Source organism: Mytilus galloprovincialis, chromosome 1 (assembly GCF_965363235.1).
Source record: "Mytilus galloprovincialis chromosome 1, xbMytGall1.hap1.1, whole genome shotgun sequence".
NCBI classification, from domain to species: Eukaryota; Metazoa; Mollusca; class Bivalvia; order Mytilida; family Mytilidae; genus Mytilus; species Mytilus galloprovincialis.
In genome coordinates this window covers 14,279,885-14,307,621 of record NC_134838.1, presented here as the reverse complement: position 1 = coordinate 14,307,621, position 27,737 = coordinate 14,279,885, and the positions used below count along the sequence as shown (strand labels likewise).

General features: G+C 31.2%; 1 protein-coding gene across 6 annotated transcripts in view; it reads left to right on the top strand.

The window, feature by feature from the left end:
* LOC143066311 (pleckstrin homology domain-containing family G member 7-like) overlaps positions 1–27,737 on the top strand; it is a 145,057-nt gene that overhangs the window by 97,382 nt on the left and 19,938 nt on the right. For all 6 annotated transcript variants that reach the window (XM_076239291.1, XM_076239301.1, XM_076239292.1 and 3 more), the window contains 7 exons: positions 6,629–6,828; positions 16,384–16,448; positions 17,229–17,342; positions 19,230–19,309; positions 22,209–22,375; positions 26,717–26,757; positions 27,468–27,566. In XM_076239291.1, coding sequence (XP_076095406.1) covers positions 6,629–6,828; positions 16,384–16,448; positions 17,229–17,342; positions 19,230–19,309; positions 22,209–22,375; positions 26,717–26,757; positions 27,468–27,566 — 766 coding nt within the window. The remainder of the gene's footprint in view (positions 1–6,628; positions 6,829–16,383; positions 16,449–17,228; positions 17,343–19,229; positions 19,310–22,208; positions 22,376–26,716; positions 26,758–27,467; positions 27,567–27,737) is intronic.

The window sequence follows — 27,737 nt, the reverse complement described above, 5'->3', positions numbered from 1 at the left end:
TTTTCAATTGTGAATCTCCCTTTTCTGAGTTTAATAAACCATGATATCATTAGATATAGTGTTTACTAGTCTAGCTGAATTTATATATATATGCATCGTTCTTACACAGGATTCGAATCGTTTCCGGATTTTATAAACTACTGAATTTTATCAACAAACAATTATAAAACGGGTTAAAAATGCATTGCAGTGAATATTTACCCCTCAGAGCAAAAGATAATTATGAAAAATTCTTCTTTTTAAAGCAATATTGTACTTTTAAAATTGTTTGATAATAGCAATATGTTTGTGATGAACTGTGAACATTACTTTTTGGTGTTCCAGTTTATGTTTTGCATTTTGGGATATTTTTTTGGTTTCGTCGTATACACTGGTTTGTTGCAATTTGTTGCATGTATTGTTCTATTACTATAACGACCTTGTCGTTTTTATATACCTAAATGTATCAGTCAAGTTTAATTGTTTTATGGGCTGGTATTTTTTCGACATTTATATTTTGAATCAAAATGAAAACAAGGTTAGAAACTTTTGCAGTCTGTTTTGTCCTATGCAATACATTTGTATCTCCATAAGATCGGTATTTAATTCTATAGACTGGAGTTTGTAATAAAATTACAACCCATTATTGTTACTATGAGTCCTGATGTAATTCGATCGATGTTACTGTTGATGCAGGTTTTTTCCATGGAAAGTCAAAATAACGTTTTTTTTTGAGAATTGGGTTATAAACACATACATGTATTTCTGGATGTCGGCTCGTTTCTTTAAGAATTGTCATCACGTACGCTCTAGATAAACAAATGTGGAAGCCATTAGACCTTTTAAATGATATTCATCAAACAAATTTTATAAACATACTTTGTGTTTAAAAATAATTTAAAGTATATCATGCAAACAACACATCTTGCTGTGACTTGTAGTATTTAAGTTAATGCTGTCTGGTCGCATGTTACAATGGGATGGTAAAAGTTAATAAGAATAATTGTTACGAGTGGTCTGCACGCAAGTTTAACTACAAGTCGTAAGCGCTATCGCTATTTTTACAGATTACAAGTCGTAAGGCAAGGATATTGCTATCTCTACAACTTTTCTCGGAGTCTGATATAAGGTTGTGTTATATAATTTAGAATGAAATTCAAAACAGTGTGGCTGTGGCCATTGATTGACACATTAAATTCATCCATTGACTGGGACAATTTAGGTGAACGTTTGTCTGTAACGACCACTGTTCACGACGTACCTACGATAGACATTTAAACTGTGGGGTCACCAAAGGTTTCTTAACGCCTTTAATTATAAAATAATTCGAAAAATTAATCAGGAATAACCTTTATGTTTTGATTTATATAATTGATATAAATCAAAACATCGTGTTATTTATGATTAATTTTTCGAATTACTTTATTAAGGTGTTGAGAACCTTTGGTGACCCCATAGTTTAAGTGTCTTTAAAAAGTACATAATGAGCAGTGGTCGTTACATACAAACGTTCACCTAAATTGTCCCAGTCAATGGATGAATTTAGTGTGTCAATCAATGGCCACAGCCACACTGTTTTGAATTTCATTCTACTTTTAACAGAAAAAAAACTTCAATATAAAAAAGAAGATGTGGTATGATTGCCAATGAGACAAATCTCCACAAGAGACCAAATGAAACAGAAAATAACAATAATAGGTCACAGGACGACCTTCAACAATGAACAAAGGCCATACTCAATGTTTTGTTTAGTACTTGCTCTGAGTAGAATTAAATTAAGAGGTATGGGTGAATTTTAAAGGTCGGTTAAAAACACATGCTTTTGGGGGGAGGTGTTTTTGGTTAGAAACTTATTTATTTTCAGAAACTAATTCCAAAAACTGTATTCAGCGGAAGTGATCCTGAAAGGCCTCACGATAACTTCAAGTGGCGATTTACAATGATTCTGAACCGTTTCAGCATCATACCATTTTGTTAAGTAACCCATGAAAAAGATTGTTGCCCTATTGCTGGTAATATTTTGATATACTTATTCCTATCACTCGTATGGAATTTTCTGTAGCCACTTAATTATATGCGGTTTTCCAACTTCACGAGAAAGTAGCTTTCACTGTTAGAATCCTTCGATCTTTTTAGGTGGAAAGACGGGATCCAATTATCACATAGATATAAGCAGATGTGGTATTAGTGCCAATGAGACAACTCTCCATCCAAGAATTAACCACACACAATATCAATTTTGGCACATGCATTTTAACTTTTCAAAATCTGATCATTCGGACGATTTCAGTTTTTGTGGGGTAATGTTTAAGAAAATAACCAGAAGTGTACGTAGCGCTTAAAGTGAACTTAATATCATCATTACATAAAAACGTAGAATTGGGAACTCTACATGTCCGATTTCAAGTTTATGTCTCTAGTCTATATAACTTAGAAACGAATTATCACCAACATTTTTTAGTAAAAAGAAAATAGCATTTATGGAGTAATAATGCATATATTTTAAGGACCGAAGAAACAATTACATTTGATGTGGAGACGTTTTTAATAACCACAAAACCAATTGAGCTCGATTTAGAGAAAATTCGATTTTTCAGGAATTGGCAACTTGTTTTATGACCGAAAAATTTAACCAATTAAACATTAAAAACATTTGCACTTAAATTTTAATGAAATTTGGACAATTAAATCAATAACCGTAAGAAAACAAAGAAAACTTGTTTTCATCATGTAGATATTGGAAAATATATATAAATATTTACGAGGAACAGCTTGTTCAAGAACGTAGTGTTGTGTTATGTAGCATTTTCATTGAAAATTGAAATGTAATATTGAAAACTTCTGTATGCAGAAACTATGTAAACTCATGAATAAATGATCAACTACTATCCAATATTTTAGAATGAAATTCAAAACAGTGTGGCTGTGGCCATTGATTGACACATGAAATTCATCCATTGATTGGGACAATTTACGTGAACGTTTGTCTGTAACGACCACTGTTCACGACGTACCTACGATAGACATTTAAACTGTGGGGTCACCAAAGGTTTCTTAACGCCTTTAATTGTAAAATAATTCGAAAAATTAATCAGGAATAACCTTTAAGTTTTGATTTATATAATTGATATAAATCAAAACATCGTGTTATTTCTGATTAATTTTTCGAATTACTTTATTAAGGTGTTGAGAACCTTTGGTGACCCCATAGTTTAAGTGTTTTTAAAAAGTACATGGTGAACAGTGGTCGTTACATACAAACGTTCACCTAAATTGTCCCAGTCAATGGATGAATTTCATGTGTCAATCAATGGCCACAGCCACACTGTTTTGAATTTCATTCTAATCTGTTGAAAAAAGTGCAGGTAACAAAAAAATAAAAATAAAAAGAAAACAAAAACAAAAAACATCCTCATAAATAATTTACACTACCGCATAAAAAAAGTGATTCCAAAGGGACATTATAACTCATTAGCAGAAAAAACCCACACAACGTCATTGCTAAAAAAAGATAAAGACAATCAGACAAACAACAGTACAAAAACACAACGTAGAAGACTAAAGAATGAGCAACGCGAATACCATCTAAACTTTAGAGGTGATCGCGGGCGCATCGAATCCTGCTCCACATGTTGCCCCCTAAGATTCGAGACCGATTATGTCCAACCCACTATGGCGGAATACACATTCTGCTTTAAAGACAAGTGCACCAATATTTGGTCGATGTCAGGGGCTCAGTGTTATTTCTTTGTTGATATGAATATTTTTTTAATGACATGATGACATTTTGTGCTATTGAGTTTGCAATGTGACGCAACAGTCCATGCAAACATTCATTGTATGATTCATTCAGTTTGAACTATCCACATACATATACGTGTAACATTGATATTACCAAACTACAAGTTTGAATGCTTACTAATAAATTAGCTACGTATTTGTGTGACTTAAAATTTAAAAAAAACCTGGCACATTACAGCATATTTAGGCTGTTGCATTGTCGTCTTAATATAGAATGCATGGCTGGCTTAAAACATAATAACTTTAAAAGGGAATTAAAATCGTATAGAATGTTACTGGCTTGGTTTATTTTCAAAAGCCAGCATTTGAGAATTGGATGCTTAAGTTAATTCTGTTCAAAACTCAGGTTTTTATTTGACTCGTAAGTACATTATTTGCTTTCCCAACTTTTAAATTGTGTTATGCGCACGGAAATGATAGCAAAAGTTTCGACTTCCACATGGTCGGTATCGCAGGTAACCGTCCAACCCAGAAGCCAATGAACCGGTATTGACATACTAGTACATAACGTTTCTAAACCTAAAACATACCACGCCAACATACAGAATTTGATATTCTAACATGGCAAATGAAAAAATATGAAAACAAAAACGTTTCGATGCTGATTTTAACTGTGATTAACGTTTTGATATTTGGTTATACAATTGTAACGTTGTAAGTTTCAAGCATATTTATATTCAATAGTCTGTCACGTTTGATTTTCTGTCTCATCTTTTGATCAAATATCTCATATTTCACATCTGTGTTTGAAGTTAACTAAACCGATCGTGACTTGTCGTAATTGAGAATTAATATTATTGAAATCCAATTTACTTCTGAAAGACAATTACATCTTATCTATTTTTGTTCTAAGAAGTTATTATTCAATGCAGTAACTCTTATATCTGACTTTTTTAAAGATACAATTCTATTTCTTTTATTTTAGATAAGTTATTTATTTTCTCCAGAAACTTGATATACATCCCCATTATTACAGCTTTTGCTTTGATAAATTCACACATTTGTATTATCAGTTGCAAATTACATGCTTGATTAAATCGTTCTGAATTGACTTGTTGTGTTCATTTCAATTAAAAGTCAACTTTGCAAATTGTGTAATACTTGGAGAAACAATACATTATATTAGTACTTCATATTTTGTTTTACATTACACGAATTGAAACCACTCTAGGACAAAGTACGCTTTGCCATAGGATACAAATGTAACATAGACGTGCTGTATGTTTATAAACTTGAGTATGATATTGAAAACGACTTTACAGGTTTACTTAGGATTGATATGTTTTCTTCCATACATTGTGTAATGATAAAATAAAAGTGTCAATATGAATAATTTTTGTTTTGTATGGCAGTTAAAAGAAATGGGTGTGTAACAATATAAAATGAAATAACAGAAAATTCAAAACGGCAAGTCCATAAGGCAAATTTTAAAGGACCAAAACACACCAAACGAATGAATGACCACTGCCATATTCCTGACTTGGTACAGGCATGTTTATTAGGTAGAAAATGGTGCAACAGTCACCTCCGCTGTCTATAAATGTTGTACATTAAGGTCGTATATTACTGATGTTTGTAGAAACATATATTGACAAAAAACTCTTCAATTAAATCCGAAAAGGGAAAATCAATTAAAATCAGACAAAATTAAATGTTGAACTTTATCGACCAACGGAACAAATTGAACACAAGACTTTGATATTCCTGACATGGTGCAGGCATTTTATGAAAAAAATTGCAGTTTTAACCTTGGTTCATAGCTAGCTAGAACTTCCTCTTGTATGAGAGTTGTTTATAGTTACGATATAAAACGTAGAAACGCAGGGTATACATATAACAGCAACTAATTTGATGCGACTGTCATACAAGTGAGAGGTTTAGCTAGCTATAAATCCAGTTTCAATCCACTATTTTCTACATAAGGAAAATACCTGTACCAAGTCAGGAATATGATAATTGTTATCCATTCGTTTTATGTGTTTGAGCTTTTGATTTTGCCATTTGATAAGGGACTTTTCGTTTTGAATTTTCCTCGGAGTTCAGTATTTTTGTGATTGTACCTTTTAACGTACATATTATCTATTAATATAAAACAAAATAAATTTTGACAAACTTTTGTAAAATTCACGCCACTCTATTCAACATTGGAAGAAGGTTAAAATTCTATTATGTGATTTCCACTGAAACCAAATAAAACTGTAAATGACCAAGTTTTCTTCAAATTACTAAAACATCTAAAATCTAAATCTAAATCGAAAAGTTCATCATCTCTTCAAAACTGAGTTTATGTGTAATAATGAACAGATGTTTAAGAGGGATATGCGTATATTGAAAATCTCTTTAGGCGACAGAATCATTACATCTAATTGTTATTATCAGGACATTGTAATTGTGACTTTCAGAACACATTATTCTTTGGCGTGATTACATCATATTGCAGCAAATTTTAATATAGTAATTACTTTGGTGAACTCTGGGAATAAAACATTGGTCTAGTTACGAGCACGGATGTCTGCAAATAACGAGAACGGACATCTGCAAATATTTACAGATTGCACATATACAAACCTGTAAAATGCAAGGCTAGCAATTGAATTAAAGGGTACCAAAGGGTCAATTCGTTTCTTGTCTAGTAGACCCACTGTCTATCTAATGTGTTTGAATAGTATATGAAATAATTATAAAGATGACAATAACAGTGTTTATTATCATTGATAGACGATGTTGTCGCATATTAAAATCGAACGAAACGAAATCTTCAACAAAAAAATGATAAGAGGATTTAATTTGGAAATCCGTAATACATTCTGTCAACTGAAAAATAATGAAGTTTTATTTTTTGTTGTAGTTCGTTTGACGTTTCAAGAGAGAATAGTTTGGTATCTGAAGAGGAGGTATCTAGTATATGTAAAGACTTGTGTAGATTAACTGTTCATAACCAGACAGAAAATGGATATGTGAAAGTATTACCCTCACCACGTGTTTCTCCAGACATATTTAGTGCTGTCCCAGGTGTCATAGTAACATCCGATTCAGAGGATACTTCCGGTAAGATTTAGTAAAAAAAGTAATGAATGTTCGGTTTATTCGTGAAAGCATAACAAACACTAATATACAGATACGAAGCTTTTTTTTTCATTCGGGGAAACATTAGTTCAGTTGCTATTGTTAACCAGAAAGTGCATACAATTGTAAAGCTGAAATCGAACGACATCAACACTTGCTTCAATTGGGTAAATGTGTGTATGCATTCAATTATTTTCCCAAGGTATTTGTCTAGATCCACATCCCAGTGCCTTTCTTCGAACATTTTCTTTTTCAACACATGACTAAACTGATATTAACAACGCACGTTACTATCACCTTATTAGACGATTCGACAGAGACCAAATGCAAATGAAGTATTTTTTCTTTATAAACCTAACTACCCTTTAATACAATGCAGGCTAGAATACTGGAACGTTTTTATAAAAACCAGTCGTCATAGTTCAGGTCTAAAAAGTAAATCTCAAAAGATACTGAACTTTGAGGAACAATTCAAAATGGAAAGTCCCTAATCAAATTGCAAAATCAAAAGCTCAAACACATCAAACGAATGAATAAACATTCATGTAAGTAAACCATTTGAAGTGTAAGAAAACCATTTGAAAATAGTGATGATGATAGTATCTTCGATAAAAGAAGATAGTAAGGTAAACTTCAGACCCCTTCGTTTTTTCATGTGCCTGTCCTTAGTCAGGTTGGTTCCTGTCCGTCATGTAATGTTTTGTCATAGATCAGGCTGCTGGTTTCTCATTTGGAAAGTTTGACGTTTTGCCATGTCGGACCTTTTTATATGTGTATCTCAATAAACGGTATTGGATTTGCGCATTGTTGCAGGCCGATTGATGAACTATAGTCGTACTCGTGCATATCCACGTCAGATATTAGTACTAGCATTTTCTAGTATTTTTTTTTCAAACGTAAGTTCTTCGTTTGCCTTTAAAAATTATTGATTGAAACAGGCTAGCAATTTATATAACATGAGTGGGAATTATCCCTGATCCTGTCATTTTTGTTCTATGTCAGGTTGAAGTTTACTAGAACCAATATCATATTTGTCTTTTCAACGTCGTTTTCGGCTTCCTAAAGTACTACATTTCACCTATTGTAACGCACATAGATTTATATTGAATCAAAATACACACTTTAAAAAATTATCAAGGTTATTATTGTACATAAAAGGGAAGTCTAGATAATAAAATTTCCCCTGCCGCCATCTGCCAATTCATTACTATCAACAATTTAATACCAGTGGCTCTTTTGCCATTCTGAAATATTGTTTTAGGTTAAAATGTACATAATCTACGGGAAGTGCACCTTCGGTTCCCTGCTTTTTTCATTTGAAAAATCAATGCTTAACGAAAATTAGATTTAATATTTACAAGTAAAACACACTGATGTTAACAAGTAGAAGTTTCATAACGACCTGTGTCCTACTTTATATCTCTAATATAGAACAGAATTTTGCACAGAGGGTGCTTTGGAAGTCTGAATATTGTAGAGCCTTTCGATTAAAAACGGTAATAGAAGAATACCACATAGTTGTTTATAAAAAATAATAGTTTGGCGGATAGACTCTTCAAAGCAAAGATCTTGTATTGATTTTATAGTTTGACTACAAATTTTTAAATAATCAAACTTCGGGACAATCATTACTAGGAGCAGCACGACATTTATTCTGTAGGTCTGCAATAGAAAACTTTCTTGAACCGAGATATATACGGAAATCCTGTCTAAGCCTCGAGTTCTCGCGTTATTCTCTTAAGTAATTTGATCAGAAAGATGTCTGTCATCATTATTACCTATTTTCTCATTAACTATGTTTTATGTGATCAAATATTAACAAGATTAGATTTGTCCTAAGCCATGGAATGACAACCTGACACGATTAGATTTGTCGAAAATTTAACGGAGTGTATATTGCATCATCTAATTAAATAAGTTTGTTAAGTACGGCTTTAACATCAAATAAATTAAGTGGGAAAAATAGGACATTCCGGATAAGAATTATGAAGCTTCTGTATCATACATTTCCCTCTTTGATTACATTTATATATCAGTCTCTTGAATAATGAAATCCGATAACATATCTACATTTTGATTCCTTGTATGTTTTGATGTTATACCATACACTGTCTCAATAGAGACACACATTGAGCGCCTACATACATATGTATCTCAGCGACAAACTAAGTCAGAAGCAGGTAACAAGTGCAATGGTGATCGATGCATGGTTGCTGATTGTCATACTTATTATATGGATATAAAACGTATTAGTTTTACTTCTTGTTGAAAGTTAAAGTTTTTCATTGATCTGTTTTTGTTCATGCTATTGTCTTTTATGGACACTTGTCATATATATAAATCCCCTGTTTTTTTTTTAAATTTATCTTTACTTGTAAAGCATTTACACCAGGTCGGAATGTAGGTACACATTTTAGCGCTTCTTTAATTTTCCGTGTTAACGAAGATGTGTAGAATATTTTTCATGGTTTGTTTTGAATAAATTAACATGAACTGCGTGGGAAAATGCAAAATTAGCCTATAGTATAAATGAGTATTTGTAACGAGATTTAGTAGAATTTTACCACGTGGTATCAATGGACTAGATGCCACATAGAATAATGACTTTTTGTTTAATATGTATTTTTCATGTCATCGATATACAATATAGCTTACATATAACATGCTCACACAGTGTGAAAAAACAAAATGAATTGATTCCTGTTCCATGCCATTTTTGAAATTGAAACGGAAATGATTTCTCCATATGCACTTCGGTTAGACGTATTACAATATAACCCAAAGTACGATGAGAGAAACTGGTGATTTTGAGTGAATTAAATCATGACTCAAATCAGAAATCAATTATTTCATCATTCGAGCTTCGTGAAGTCTATATGCAAGTTACTATTTTTTAAAGATTGTTTAGCTGTGACTGGGGAACTTGGGCAATTTGATTAATCTCGTATTCGTATCTAATTTGAAAACGTTCATTTCATTATACTGACACCACAACCATTGGTTGACCGATACGAAGTGTCTGTATTACAACCAGCGAGAGACAGATTGTTGTCAGTTAAGATCTTAAATAAAAAATAGTCGTTCTAATTTAAACAAATATACCGATTGTGGCGAAATCCCTATCCAAAATTTCTGACTTAGTCTCGATAAAACGATGGATCGATACATAGCACCTTTTATAGTTCACGCGATTCCCTCAGTTTTGATATCTTGAACTACACATTCAAATAGGAGTTTCGAAATTTGATCATCGTTTAACTTTTGTTGTCTCTTATTTGTCTGAAAGTTTACAGTCGAAGACCAGAAACAACTTTGATTTATCGTTAGCTGTGTAGTATTTAAATAATAATTTGTCTCGTATGATTGTTGTTTCTTTGACACATTCCCCATATCCACTCTCAATTTTATTGTAGCTCTCTTTTAAGTACGACACAGTCAAAACTGATCAGGTACATGTCGATACTAGAAAGTATACGGAACGTTCCTGCAAAACTTCTCCCTACACACTCTTAAATATGGACTGAAACGTGAAAACAAATAAGAAAACTATAAAATCTTTGTTGTAGTCTTAATAAAGTAAAACATTAGCTAGAATACATAGAATGTACAATAAGAAAACAACTGCGTGTTCAAAGATTGAAGTTCATTATACACGGAAAGAGTATAATAATACAACAGCAAAAAAGTAATCAAAACACAGTGACTGATTTTTAACGTTTTGCATTAACAGATTTAGCCCCACTCATAGTCTTTTGGAAGTATCAAAAGTGATAAAACGTGATTGTGCAATACTTTGCAATCAACATTGTGTCCAGAAAATGTCAATATCGTTTATTGGCTTGGTCTGCAATGGACATTTCTTGCAAATTACACCGCGAACGAATGTCAGAAAATCTTACGTTCTTTCTGATATCCTTGATTAAGTTAGTAGCCTAAATGACAAGTATTATTTAAGTATTATAATTATAAAGGCTATACTTTCACTAAATCTTTGGTAAATGTCTGCAGACACAATGCTCTGTTTTATATTGATAAGCAACTTACACGACACGTATTGATTATCAATACCTTGAACAAGGATGATAACCTGTACTTGTGGGCTTCAGTATTGTCAGCTTACAAAAAATTATTAATCAACTGCTTTATAAATATATCCAACGTTGATTCCATTCAAAACCTTCGTATCTGTTAGGTTCAACCCACCATTTTTATCTTAAAATGCCCTGTACCAAGTCAGGAAAATGGCCATTGTTATAGTTCGTTTCTGTGTGTGTTACATCTTAATGTTGTGTTTGTTGTGTTTCCCTCAGTTTTAGTATGTAACTCGGATTTTTGTTTTTTCTCTATCGATTTATGAATTTCGAACAGCGGTATACTACTATTGCCTTTATTTAGAATAGAAACAGGTGGTATGTTAATAGACGCTACAGTTTGCAATGGCGATAAGCTAACAACGACGTACATTTCCTATTGACTGTTATTTCGAAGATATTTCTAATACCATTACATGTTGTAGTCTGAAAGTGACGATGATAACTATTATATTACGCAATGATGTGTTTCCCCTTGGTTTTAGTTTGTAACCCAGATTTGTTTTTTCTCGATCGATTTTTCACTTTTGAACAGCGGTACGCTACTGTCGACTCTATGTATATTGCAGTCTATTTTGTGCGTTAAAACAATTTAACAATAAAATGATTTATATAGAGTCAAATATTTGTCTGTGGAGAGACAATCTTGTTGTATAGTATTTCCTCAGACTGATAATTGTACACTGGCTACTGGTGTCCAGTTAGATAACTAAATCCTACTTAGCACAGAGTCATGGGTTCTTTCGGATATCTATCACGTTTAATGAACGAATAATGTCGTCTAGACTGTAAGAGATCCCAAGTTGAATTAAAGCATTGTATATCTTGTTTAGTATCAATGGCCAATAAATGTCATTGGTTTAAATATTATGCACTATTGGTGCTAATTTAAATGATAAATAAGATATCCAACCGATAGCTTTTCTCATAGTCAGATAACATGTATACAACTTTTAAAAATTAAAGACATTTTGATGAAAACAAAGATGTAATCATCAATTTATATGTATTTGAGCTTTTGATTTGAATTTGAATAAGAACTTTCTGTTTTGAATTTTCCTCGGAGTTATTTTTTTTATAACTTTGGGGAATACTGTATTTTCTTTCGGAGCCGGGTTCTCAAGAAAGATATTTACAGAAAACGCATAACATGAATCAAGTTTTCATCAGCGTTATATACCTGTTGGTATGTTTCATGATACATGTTTAGTAGTCAGCACTTCTGTGTTGACATGAATAATCATTGATATGGTCATTCTTATAAATTATCTATTTACAAAACTTTACATTTTTTGGATAATAGTGCTTTTCTACCACAGGAATAGATTACTTTTAGCTGTATTTTGCAAAAACTTTAAGGATGTTTTGTACGGAAGCGTATTAGGGACATAGAAAAAATAAAATTAGCAGTGAACTTTTTTTGTCAAGGTCGAAATTTTGACATTTCAAATCTTAAAATTTCGACTTTATCTCGAAATTTTAACTTTCTTATCTTCAAATTTTGACTTTCTAAAATCTTGAAATTTCGACTTTTCAAAAAGTCGAAATTTTGACTTTTTTAGAATTCGAAATTTTGCCTTTATAAAATATCGAAATTTCGACTTTAAACTCAAAATTTCGACTTTTTTAAAACTCGAAATTTCGGCTTTTTCTAAACTCGAAATTTCGACTTCTTTTAAACACAAAATTTCGACTTTTTTTAAACTCAAACTTTCGACTTGTTTTAAACTAAAAATTTTGACTTTTCCTAAGTATTTATACGTTTGCGATTACCACATTCACAGTCATTTGTATTAGCAAGCGGAGAGCCATATACATCATAAACTTAATAAGCATATTTAAATAAAGTAAACCATTTTAAAGAGGTTATTCTAGATAGAAAATCTTGTTCTTGCCGAAGAATAAATAAAATATGTTTCACGTTCAAATACATATTTCAAGTCTGGACCTCAGATATGTCTATCAAGACAACCCCGTTATTCAGACACACCTATATTACGCCATACTTTTATTCAACAGTCTAAGATATAAAGACAAGGGTTAATAGTTGTGTCATAAGAATGTCAACTTGTAGAGTTTAATCAATGTTCCAGAAAAAAGAACCATTATTTCAAAATTCCAAAACTAGAAACCCGAGCAGCTCATTTGTCGTCCTGAATATGCATGGTATTTTTGGCTACTTAATTTACCATTGTTTAAACAAGGCAAAGTCAGTGACTTGCTATTGGGAAACCAAACAGGCCTTTGAAACTGCGATGCGAAATGTTCTCAGATCTGACAATTCTATGACAGTGTCGTGGGAACTAAAACATGGAATATGGGAAAACATTTTTTTTTCTGTCAACATGCATGTCCTTTCCGAATTCAATATTAAATGCTAATCCATATCTTAATTTAAGAACAAAACCAATTTCAAAATATAAATTGTCAAAATGTGTGGATGACGCTTTAATAATTTGCGTCCATGTCTACTCCTGCTAAAATTGTAATAACTGTGTTTGAATACTAACATCAAAGTTTTAAAAGTACTTAGAAAAAGTCAAAATTTCGAGATTTCAACAGCCGAAATTTTGAGATCAAAGTCGAAATTTTGAGTTTAAGATAAGTTGAAATTTCGATTTTAAAATAAGTCGAAATTTCGAGTTTTAAAAAAGTCGAAATTTTGAGTTTAAAAATAAGTTGAAATTTCGAGTTTTAAAAAAGTCGAAATTTTGAGTATAAAATAAGTTGAAATTTCAAGTTTTAAATAAGTCGAAATTTCGAGTTTTAAAAAAGTGGAAATTTCGAGTTTAAAGTGGAAATTTCGACTTTTTATAAGTCAAAATTTTGAGTTTCAAAAAAGTCTAAATTTTGACTTTTCAATAAGTCGAAATTTTAATATTTTAGAAAGTCAAAATTTCAAGTTTAAGTCAAAATTTGGGGATTTGAAAAGTCAAAATTTCAAGTTAAAGTCAAAATTTCGAAATTTGAAAAGTCAAAATTTCGACTTTGAAGAAAAAGTTCACTGCTAATTTTATTATGTCCCTAATACGCTTCCGTAGTTTTGTTCTCAATGCTCTTCGTGTTCGTGATTTGTTTGGCCTTATTAACTTCTACCATTCGAACGTCACTGAAAATTCTTTTGAAGACGAAACGCGCGTCAGGCGAAAATTCAAAATTTCAATCCTGGTATGTATCTATGATGGGTTTGTTATTGAAATACTCTCTCTACTGTTATGAAATAATATATACTTGACTTTAGAATAATCTTTTAGGACATGTATTTCAAAGGAACAAACACATTTTTTTATACTTGTTTGCAATTTGTTTACTCTGCTTGTTGGCAATAAAATAAGAATAAAAGAAAAGGAGTAATAATTTGGAATGCACTGTATACAAAGTCATGTGATAAACATTTTAGTTACACATTTACATTTTGCATTTTAGTATAAAAAAATAGATCATATCCGAAATGGCAAAATACTTGCATGCAATTATGCATCACTGCTTATAAACGACAGTTGCAGCTGCACAAATTCGACTTCTGTTGTTTTCACTTTGTCCTGACCGTGAATCCATCGATAGGCTTCCGTGAGGTTTTGAGATGTATCACAAAGACAATATATCTATTGAAAGGGACATTCACATGAAGTGTATTAAAATTATTTATTCTTGTGATGTAGTTAAGCATTTAATTTTGTCATTTGCTTATGGACTAGCTAACAAAACCTTTAAATAGACTTGTTAAGAAGGGACATAGTTACGATACTGCTGTCAGGTCATTAAAGATTGGATATTTTGGCGTTAATATTGATTCACTTATAGGGTCTTTTCAACCGAACTAAACACATTTATTTAAAAACCAGTTGTTGGCATGACACGGGTTATGCATGTTCTTCTCATATATATTATATGTTATGATGGTATGATACTAAACCCCGAACGGGAAGGATTGTGCTTGATATTCATATGATGAAGACATAATCTTTCAATCAGTTTAATTGAAGTCTGGAGCTGGCACGTCAGTTAACTGTCTGTTGTTATATGTATTATTGTCATTTTGTTTATTTTCTTTGATTACATCTTCTGACATCAGATTCGGACTTCTATTGAACTGAATTTAAATGTGCGTATTGTTATGCGTCTACTTTTCAACATTTGCTAGAGGTATAGGGGCAGGTTGAGGTCTCATAAACATGTTTAATCCCGCCGCATTTTTTTTTTAATTTAGTTTCTTATGTACAATTTGGAGTTTAGTATGGCGTTCATTTTCACTGAACTAGCATATATATTTGTTTAGGGCCGGGGCCAGCCGAAGAACGCCTCCGGGTGCAGGAATTTCTCGCTGCATTAAAGAACTGTTGGTGACCTTCTGCGGTTGTATGTTCTATGGTCGGGTTGTTGTCTCTTTGACACATTCCCCATTTCCATTCTCAATTTTATTTCCCTTCAGAATTTTCATCGTCGTTCGGTATTTTTGTTATTTTACCTCATACACATAAATTTTCTTGTCAATTTTTATTGAGGTATTCATGATTTTATTTTAATTTCAAATTTCGACCAAAAAAATAAGCAGCAATATTTATAAAAAAATATACTTTTTAAGATTTGATCACTGTTACCAGCCGGCTGGTGATATGTTCTTTCCTGGAGGCACAAATATCCCACTATAATGGTTAATGCTTTGTTAATTCCATTTTTATTTCAGAATTGAATACTGATATAAAATGTCACTTCAACACAATAAATTGTCATGTTTATCTTGTCCTTATCAATCTAGTTTGTTGATAAGTAAATGATGGTTTATGTAGAATCGATGTATTTAAAAAAAACAGTTTATTTCACAATCAGATTTCGTTATTCGTCCATATAGCTTATTTGTAAATAAATAATACATCAACAGTTGCTGTTCAATAACATATAATGCAATAGAGCATGAAATTCTAGCTGCTTATATAACAACTGTTTGTTTCAGTTCACAAATTGTCACTCTGTTACCAATTATTAAAAGGTAATGTTCTTTAAAACCTGCGAGTTTACTTATGCATAATGTCATCAATTGAATTAAACAAACTAAAACTTTCTCTTGGTAATTCAATATCATTAATTATAATAGTCAAGGGAGCTAACGCTTAACTGTTTTTTGTACAGAAGTATATATTTTTTTATTCATATTTATTCAAATCACCTCAAGTTTCCAGGAAAATAAAGTGAAATCTTTTTTACCCCTTTTTATACTGTCATAATTTTGTTTCACCATATTATCATTTTCTGTCAAAGCTTTACTAAGTTCTATAACTAATTGTCTTTAACTTTTTATTGAAACACATTGAGAATAAAAAAGAGTGTATTGGCCTGAAGGACGATTGACTCTACTCTGTTTAATTATATATGTATAATTTTTTTGTAAATGTTTAAAAAATTTGTCAAGTTTTTAATCAGATGATTGTATTTTGTTATTCTTTAGATTCTCAAAAAGGAAAATCAAATAGTCCACATCGAACACACCAATTCCTGTCGGTACCGAGAAAAGTAAGTATTTAACTTTTAGTTTGTAACCCGGATTTGTTTTCTCTCAATCGATTTAAGACTTTTGAACAGCGGTATACTACGGCTGCATTTATTTATCACATGTGATAATTAGTTGTTTAAAAATTATAAAAATTGGAATGCTTTATGTTAAGAACGAAATTGTCTATTGTACGAGAAATGTGTTCATTTACTAGAAAAACAGACAATATAAATTAAATGTGAAAAAATAAACTTGTCTATTTTTCTTTTCAAATTTGTTTATCTGAAGAAAAGGGTTAAACTTGAAATCTTCCAAACCTAATAAGAAAGAACGTATTCCACAAACGACCATATAATTAAATTTCTTATTGCAGGATATTGATTTCTTGGAAATTTATACCTTTTATTTTTCTTCGAAAATGTTTTAACTTAAGGAATGAGGAATTATATGTTGGTTGAACTTGACCTTAAATGTTTATTTGTTACATTTCGAATTAAGGTCATACAATGTACGTCAATTTGGTTTTCTTCATAAACAGCTGTGTACAATCGGAACACATGAAATGATCAATATCAAAAGCTAAATGACTTGCATTTATGACGCTCTACAATAGTTTATGCGATGTGGCTATTTTTAAGCCTTAAGAAGATAAAGTAATGGTACTGATGTTAAATCAACCCACACCAGAAAATAATGGCCTGGTATAAATGCAATTATCATATTTTGAATAGAAAGAAATATACGAATTACCTTATTGTAAATATCATATACCAGTTAAAATCTATCATTCTGTATTGCAGATCAAAAGAAGTCGGAGCTCTGGTAGCGTAACCAGTGGGTCGGACGAGAGCGACAGTGAAGTATCACCACCTTTATCTAGACGAGGTCGAAGAGCTGCAATCGTGGATACTAAGGTAAATCGGCCTATTGTTCTTTGTGTGTTTATATAATATTTTTACCTCCTGGTCTTGTCATACGATACAGAACAAATTTATTAAGACATAATAGGTTTTGTTTTTTCTCGTTTGTGTGATGTTTCGTTTAGCACAATATAATTTGTTTATGAAAGAGTCTTTTCAATTTAGAATGAAATTCAAAACAGTGTGGCTGTGGCCATTGATTGACACATTAAATTCATCCATTGACTGGGACAATTTAGGTGAACGTTTGTATGTAACGACCACTGCTCACTATGTACTTTTTAAAGACACTTAAACTATGGGGTCACCAAAGGTTCTCAACACCTTAATAAAGTAATTCGAAAAATTAATGAGAAATAACACGATGTTTTGATTTATATCAATTATATAAATCAAAACATAAAGGTTATTCCTGATTAATTTTTCGAATTATCTTATAATTAAAGGCGTTAAGAAACCTTTGGTGACCCCACAGTTTAAATGTCTATCGTAGGTACGTCGTGAACAGTGGTCGTTACAGACAAACGTTCACGTAAATTGTCCCAGTCAATGGATGAATTTAATGTGTCAATCAATGGCCACAGCCACACTGTTTTGAATTTCATTCTATTATATAAAATTTGGTTTTTGACAAACACATCTATTGCTATGATTTGACGATTTTCAGATTTGTTTGTTGTGCTATTAGGCTCTTAAACTTTTAAAAAATTTGAGTTTAGTTAGTGAAATCACAAGTTTGCTCAATTGGACATTGATGAAATATGTACACAATGTTTGTTTTATTAGGCAACATCTATTCCAAATGCTTTGATTGTCAACTACATCATCCAAAGGACTTTTCGAAAAGAAAATTCAATAATGAAGATTACATCTCATTAATATTCAAGTTGACTGTCTTTAAAGGATCCAGCACATTTTGTTTTAACTCTTTTGTCCGTTGTATGTTATAGAGGGTACCTATTTGTAGTTATCATGTTCAACTAGATCCGGTTTCCTTATACCATCTTTTATCGTATCTGAATGGTTCCGCACTTATGCAGGATGCAACTTCATTCTCATCATCCATCATGTGAAAAACCTAGTTTTTTTTTCAAAGAGTGTCCCTTATATTGAAATATAATAGTTTCACCAATTAGTCTATTTACAGATTAAATTTGTACTTTAAGCAGCATTCATTATTTTCTATAAAATGATTTTAGTGATTTAAGCATTGTTTCTTAATCGGCTGCAGCCGGGTTTTATCTGTTTCCAACAGAAAACATTGATTTTCTTATTTAGACATTAGTCGGTTATTACAATACAGAACTCGCCACCTGCAGATCACTTCTTAGAAATTAATTGACATCATCTGACTTTGTTAAATATCACATGGCAAAATGAGCTTTTGATCATAGAACAATTTTCTTTCCGATCCAATGACGTTATGTCATTTCAAAACGGAATACTGACAAATTAGTTGTAGCCTGTGATTGACCTCAAATAAAGGCAACGGTTGTATACCGATGTTCAAAAGTCCGAAATCGATTGATGGAAAACAAGTCCGGGTTACAAAATTAAACCGAGTGAAACAATTCAACAATAAGAGGACAACAAAGGAACGACCTGAACACCGAAGTGCAACAAAAACACACGCCAACACATAAAAACGAACTATTTCATAACAACTGTGATATTCCTAACTTGGTACATGAAATTTTAGGTAAAAATGATGGGTTTGAGCTGATTTGAAGGTTAGCAAAAAGTGAAAATGATTTGTTGAATGAAAAATAAGATATTCCACCGTTTTATGCTGTAAACAATATAGAAATAAATTGGACTGATCCTGCAGTATGTTACATATACATGTATTAGAATTATACAGTATATTTTATTTTATTTCAGAATTTTGGAGATGTTTCTCCGTCGAATTTATCACCTGAATTATCACCTAGTAATTCGTGTGATGAAGGAGAAACCGCCAGGTATGTTTTAATTAACAACAACTAGGTAACACCTGTATATAAGATATAAAGATAAATAACACAGCAAAACTCAAAACCGACATGTTGCAATTATGTGGAAACCTTAAATATAAAATTATATTTTAATTAATATGCACATGAACTTAAGGACAGCATGGATACCACAAGGTAATAAGGATTAGACATTACAATATTATCGACAAACACATCCGCTCAAACCGGTGCTCTAGGGTCGTATGAAATTAATAGTTAGATTAGAGAGATTATTATTGCTTCGAATGGAATATTTAGTCAAATTATTAAGACAAAAATCAAGCACAAAAGGTGTATGCAGTTAGTTTTGCAGTTCATCCGGCCTTATTGTTTTCAGGAGAGTTTTATATTCAATTTAATTTAACAATAAATGCATAAAAAAAATCAATGTAAAAAAAATTAAAAAAAAAATGGTTTCAATTTGACTTCATGGATAATATCTACACAACTGCAAAAGCTTAGACTATCGACCAACTCTATCTAATATCTTTAGGAGTGAAAACATGTGCTTTCATTGATATCGTTTAAATCAGGTCATTGGCATTTTCCTTAGTCCTGAAGTAAATTTGTAATTGCTACACAAAAAAAAAAAAAAACGTTACTTAAGATATAACATTTATTGTTGCATAACGTAAATTGCAAGGAAGATTTCGCTTAATTGACTGTTAAAGTTTGCAAAGGCAATTTCTTGAAAACAATGTCATCCTTAAATTATTACATTTATATCAAGATTTAATGATCCTGTTTAATGGGTTACGTCTAATCGTATATGTGTACACATTAACCACAATCACATTAAAATAAAACATGCCTTTCAAGCAATATTACCATTACAACATTCATTTTAGATGATTTTGTCTATCAACGTCTTAGCTATTTTTAACCACTGCTTAATTAGATAGATTGAAGATTTTAAGTAATTTCCTGCACATACACTGGCTTACAATAGTACTTTAACTGTTGCACAAATATAAATCTTTAATGTAACAAGGCACATAGAGCCAGTAGAGCTATATACCAACACCACCTACAGCTTTTGACACAAATATCTTAAAACCAAGTAAAATCGATGTTTGTATTCTAATTGAGGTTTAGAATGTCAAGTTATGTTTCTTAAACTCACCCAAGTAGCAAGTGGTTTATAATCACAAGGTTAATGTAAATGTTTTATGTTTTTTTTTAAAGCATGATATAAACTACATTTTGACAAATTATTAAAAAAATCTATGCATTTTCATTCCATCTAACTTAACGTCATTTAAACAAGAGTCTAATCACAACATAACTACACAAGAGCTACATGTATGCTATTGTTAAGCCTTCAAATAAATGCTATTTACTTTGTTTGTTGACTTATTTTATTTACGGACTCAATAATCAAATACTTCGAATGTCGAAATATTATCAACGAGTGACCGAACATTATTTTAAACCTCAAGAATGCGCGTTTATAATTCTGTTAACGAAAAGAAATGAATTTAAAAAACATAGTTTATCCTGTGGTCATTATAAATTAACAATGTCTATACGAAGAAGTTATTTATAAATTATCTTCATATCCGTATTTAGGGTATCATGCCTTCATACTATTAAGACTCAGCACAAGTGTTTCAAAATCACCTGCCTTCTTTATGTTACTGTGTCTAAAAGTCAATGACTTTGATTCTTCTGACGTTTGAGGTGATCTGTCTTTTTATTCGGTATCTTAATTGGCCAGGAAACTACAACAGAATAGCTAATAGTTATTAATTAACAATTCACTGCAGTAGACGTATGCTCTTCAGACACAAAACAAATATGACAATTTACTAATTAGGTTTGTCAAATCGCTCCATTTTGTTCAATACAAATTATTTTTCATATCGAATTATTAGACGAAACATTAACCCTAAGTAAATATAGGGGGATGGAAATAAAACGAAAGAAGAAAAAAACGGTTGGGAAAATTACTTTCCTGCCCTATTGACAAAGAGTTTCTCTCAGTGTTAAGACATGAAAACGTCCACAGAACTTTCAACGAGATGACCTCAATTTTAATCTTAACTTTCTTTGATTGAGAAAATGTCTTGTTAGAGGCGATATCTACTAAGGAAACTCTAATACGGAACCTAACCTCAAGATGATAGTATCAATTCCAAAATAAATAGTCAACAGAAAATATTGCTACATTGAAAAAAGAAAATATAGTAATTCTTTTAGTTTTCAGCTGGCCAATCCTCAGTGTAAATCGTTGTAATAAAAAGTGAAATACCAAAACTACCAAATTTAACTCCGAAGAAAATTATTAACAAAAAATCTTTAAGCAAATTGCAAAATCAAGAGCTCAAACACATTAAACGAATGGATAACAAATTTCATGTTCCTGACTTGGTACAGTCATTTTCTTATGTAGAAAATGGGTAGACTAAACATAGTTTTATAGCTAGTTAAATCTCTCACTTCTTCAACTTCGTAATTTATTTGGTCCTTTTAACTTTTTTGGATTCGGGCGACATTGATGAGTCTTTGTAGACGAAATGCGCTTTTGGAATAAATACCTGTATACATTCACATATAATACATGTAAAAAGAAGAATACAGTTAGTTCTATATATAAAATGTATCATATTACAAGAGCATAAAGGGATCGTATTGCTATCTTTGCGAAAACAGGAATTACCATATTATCTGCATACAAATTTCAGCAAGAAAAGACATGACTATGACAAGTTAAAATCTTGTCATTTCGTAGAGGTTTGTTTTGGTAAACTTTTCAGTTAATTTGATTTAAACTTTGTTTTGAACAATTGTTAAAGCATTACGGCATCAACTGTACTTATAAAATCATGTGTATCTGATTAAATGGAAATGTATGATTACGTTTCAGTAACCTGACGTCACGCCTGCGGCGAAGGCGAAGTTCAGTCGAGTTGGCAATGAACATTTACCCCGGTGATCTTTTAGTTCAGGAACACCATAAACGATTACTCAAGCGAAATACAGTAGCTGATTTCAACACCTTACGGAACGGTTCAAGTCAAAGTATAAGCGATGGTGAGTAATATTTACACTGTCAGATTAAAGAACTCACATTATTCAAAACATTTCTTTAAATTTGAAGACAAAATTATTAAAATATACTCATTGATTATATATCACACCTTTAAGACTGAAAATAATAAAGACTTTGTTTTGATATAGAATTCAATGCCATTTGTTAAAGAGAAACAATGTGGATTCTGACGATCTATGTTGTATTTATCTCTGATGTCTTGTTGTCCTTGTTAAATCAAGGTTACCAAAAAAATAAATATTCAGATTACTTTTGAAGATTGAAAAATGGCCCCTGGTTTTCGAAAAAAGTAAATTAACAAAAATGCCGAACTCCTAGGAAAATTCAAAACGGAAAGTCTAAATGGCAAAATCAAAAACTCGAACACATAAAACGAATTGAAAACAACTATCATATTCCTGACTGGGTAACGATTTGAACGGGAAAGAATTAATTTGATCCAAATTCTCATTTTAAACCCTTATACTGTTTAACAATTTCGGATTAAAATAAAATGCTTCATGAATTAAGTTTGATTTCTTTAAATGTACCCTTATATTGAATTATACAATCATGTAATGATTACCACTATCTTAATTAAGACAGCTTTAGTTTACAGTCTCAAATGTTTCCTAGGATGATCCTATGTTGATACTGAAATCTGTCAAGGGATATGTCTATGAATTAAATATTTTATACTTTCGAAAAACAAGGTCAAAGACTGTCCGAGAATAACAAACATCAAAATCATTATACAAATGATAAGTCTTTTTATTGACTACTGTTTCAAAAGAGAAATCAAATTGAAATGTTTACTTTTAGACCACAACGATGTTCTTATATATGAGTGTTCCTAAGAAAACGTTAAATATATTTCCTAATGGTGTACTGAGAAAAAAATGCTATTCTCTTAAATTTTCTTACCGTCTAAACTAAAGTAGAAAAAGGACAAGTGTCACCACTTTAGACATATCTGACAGAATTAATCAATAAGTGGAATTTCTTTACACTTTAAAGGTTCCGTTTTATTTTATTTTTTCTACTTAGATACTTCATCCGTTCTGATTAACGTATTTACAGATTTATGTGTTTTCGTAATGAACATTTAAGCTATATATTTGACATGTGACGTTTTTGATTTTTGAACAACTTATACAAAGGATGTTTTCCATGAGGAAAACGACTGCGTTAGATATATGTTCAATCTAAAAACAAAGGACCGCAATTCATACAAAGAAAAGTGTTATTTAGTTTTACTCAAGGTTGTATTTTACTTAAAATACTTGCAATCAGCGTCTTGACTGTTAAAGTCGAAAAATATTCGGTGATACAGCCTATCCGCCACTTTCACTTGAAACCTTCCAAACATAAAGTCATAAAAAGCATGGAACCAGTTGTACTGCACTGAACGTGCATTTCGACTAAAACTGTCTCGACAGTGATGATCGAGGCCAACGTATTTGCAAATCCCAAAATTTATTTAGTATCTGATGTAACAAAAACAAAAAAATATAGCCAAAGCCGAGCAAGAAATCGGAGCTTATACTAAAAACTGGACCAGCTGTAACGTGTTGCATGCTGATGACAACTTCTAATTCAACCACAATACCAAACAGAGATCCATTTCATGGATAAAGGTAGAAAATTTACTAAAAGTACATTCTCTCATAGAATATTTCTAACAGAATAATATAATTGTGAACGCGAAGCTAATAAAACCCTTTGTTGTTTCTACCTAGTTATTTTTATCAAGATTAGAGAAAGAAGAATTTTTAAAGTAATTTTGCACAAATGTGCCCAGAAAATATCAATAAATGAATTTTGATAAAGTAAATATCTGTTATATAAAGTTGAATGCTAATTTAATTCCATTCATCTACACTTATTAGCCAAATGCGGTGTGTTCGACAAACATTCAATTGCAACATGCATAGCCAGGAGTAGGGAAATCGAACACTCTAAAACGATGCAGAAATCCTTGAGAATACAAAATCAAGATTGTACCCAAACATCATTCAAAATGACTTCTGTATGAAGCATTTGATATGGAGATATTATATATATTAAACGTCACTGGGGTAATATAATGTGTCCTTTGACAATGGCAATTAGGTTAGCACTAATATTTTGTTGCGCATGTATAAAATAATATGGGACATTCAAAATATTTATATCCAGTAATAAATGTAGCAAATGTCCCTCAACGCATACTTACTATACCGGACGTCACTGAATACGTCTTTCAAGTTCTGTTTTAATCTAACCCCGTAAAGTAAAATACAACTATTTCCAGTTTAAAACTTTCATAATCACTTTTAAGAGTGTTGAATTGGATACTCGTAACGTCAGTAGTTTACCGATGTTCAAATGTTATATAAAGATATAAATAAAAACTGAGAAATGGCAAAAACCCAAAAAGGAGTTTTTCCTATTGCGCCGGAAGTGTTGGCCTATGATAACTATAAATTAAGATATTGTTGCAATTATTATTGGAATTAGTTTTTAGAATGGACAAACATGAGATATTTCAGGAAAATCTGCATATTAAAACAATATATATCCTATATAGAATGCAAGTTCTTATAATATTTGTATTATTCAAAGTTATTATTTAAGAATTGAATGCTTCTTTTTGTAACTTCATTGGGGTGTAAAAGCGTTGACCGAAGTACATTTTGTATGAAGCGCGCAAGCGCTTCATACTAAAAATGTGCGCACGGTCAACGCTTTTACAACCCTATGAAGTTACAAAAAGAAGCATTCAATACTTATAATTACATTTTTTTAGCAATAATCATGAAAACAAGAATTTTATTATTGTTTTATTTAATTCACCTGTGCACTTTATTGTGGGACCACGTGTTATCACGAATGAAAAGTTTTATTGAGCAATGCAATTGCTTACGGAATAACACGTGATGTGCATTTAGCCAATCAGAATAAAATATCATAATGAAACATACATCTAATGTAATTATTTCGTAATAAATGCATGTTGCCATGTATACCTTTTTGTTGAAAAAATTCTATTGTTTTAAAAATAACCTTTACATTATGTTGTCATGTTTTCAGTGTAAAATGATAGTTTATACATATCTCATTGCGCACGACACGGTCTTAAACAACAACTGAATAGCACTAAAAGTGTCTCTAAGCAACCTTTTTATAAGAATATTATGGAAATGTAATGTTGCCGTAAGACAAGGACTGTATACGTAATAATGAATCCTTTCATACTTGAAGGTCGCTTTAACTGCAGTTTATCATTCTCCAATAATATAAATGCTTAAAATACCGCAATTATTCCAGGAGGATCAATGCTCAAAACATCTGATTGTCGGAAAAACTTAAGAATAGCTACATAATACGTTACATTGACATATCACTACATCATACTCCATTGTGAATTATAAGATGGAGAATATTAGTGCCAAGCATGCTCAAGGGAAAAAATAGCAATTCATCACTGAACAACAGAATAATATTCACATATATATGAATAAAATGGGACCAAATTAGGAATACTTGAAACGTTTAATTTGCGGCTTCTTCTACGAAACTTGTCCGCTCTTAATATATAAAGAAAACGTTTCACGGTAGAATAATATGTTTCAAGCTGGACTGTTACCTTATAAGCAATCACGTGTAGAATAAGGCATATCGTCTCGGTCCAGTTTAAGCAGGTTTTGTTTTTTCATACTTTCATGTCATCGTTCAAAATGTACAAGACGTTACATACCTAACTTTTGACGTGCTGTTTCATAAATAAATGGTAAAGCACTTTTATTTTACTTTTTTTAATGTTTTAATTTAAATGTTGAGAACATTTCATTCTAAAACAAAAGTTAGATTTCCTTTCATTTTTGCACACATGAATGAAGTATTTCATCTGGCGTTTTAGACCTCGGCCAACATTTTGATTCCTTGAATATTAAACGGACAGTTGTTACTACATGTAATATGCTTACTTTGCTTGGTGACGCAAACTATTTCTAAAATTATTTTGCATTTCTTATTCAATCGCCTCTTTGTTGATTAAAACTCATAATGTTGTCCCGTTTTGATTCCGACTTTTTTGTTTATTTTATCAGTATGCATATGCTTTCAGTGAAAGATCAAATGCTATATACAAAATAATCGATCGATAAATCGTTAGTATCGATAACCTGGTCTTGGTATTTTTCTGTTGTATTTGTGTTTATTGTTATGTGTTTATATAAGCCTCTGTCATCAACAATGTTTCTCTATACTTTGACAACGATTGACGAAAGGTAGGCTTCCACACTTCATCTTTTGTAGTAAAATATATATTTATACTAAACAATTGTTTCCTTTACTTTCAGATGGAAAGAAAGGGCGACAGTCTTTTTCCTTATTGAAACTTGTGAGTCAATTATTTTTTTCAAAAGTTTAAACTTGTAATCGGAGTGAAATTGCTTTTTGAGTAATGATAAGAATACTGCTTAAATTAGTTAATTTAAACCCATTGCATGTTGAGATGTAAGACAGAAGAAATAAAGTATGGTATTTGTCGAGTATGTTCAGAGAAAGCAATAGCATATTCCTTTTTATGTCATGGTATATGAAGAACTAAAACCAAGAATTATGCAATTAAAGAATAAATGTTGCAACGCAGTAATCGTCTTAATTCCAAAAAAGAAGAAAAAACAATTAAACAAAATAACAAACAGTAACACAATTGTAGAAATTATGATGCATGATTGTGCCAGTTAAAAAAGTTTTAATCAACCATATGTAAAAAAATAATATTTGTTAATACACCAAAGTGAAATGATATCTTACAGACGGATATATATATGCAAAATCTGAGAAAGATTATGTGTAATACCTTTACGGTTCTTTGCAATTTTCAAATTTCACGATTATTATTGGCTTACTTGTAACTTCCCCTTGCAATGTGTCAATATAACAACACAATGCATTTGGTCAAAAAGCTCTTTACAATTTCATACATGCATGAATTAGGAGCGATAAAATTCTGCTTTAAATCAATAATAAAGTTGAAGAAGTAATCGGCTTTGAAATATGTTTCTGATGTTAATTTTTAATTCCATTATCGTAATTCCTTTCCAGATGAGATCAAGAAGTAAAGAAGCCATAGCGAAACTCGAAGATCTCCTGAGCGTCTTAAAGCCTTCAGAATTTAAAGATAATCACCTCTTGGCATATAAGGTTTGTTATATTACATAAGTTAGGAAATTGTTTTTCTCAAAAAAATAAAGCAGTTAATTGTTTTATTGACCACAAACATTATGAAGGCAATATATTTTGTAAAGTATTTTAATGCTTGACAAACTATAATAGTTACACTAATTTCAAAACTTTTGTTTTTATGTCAAGGCT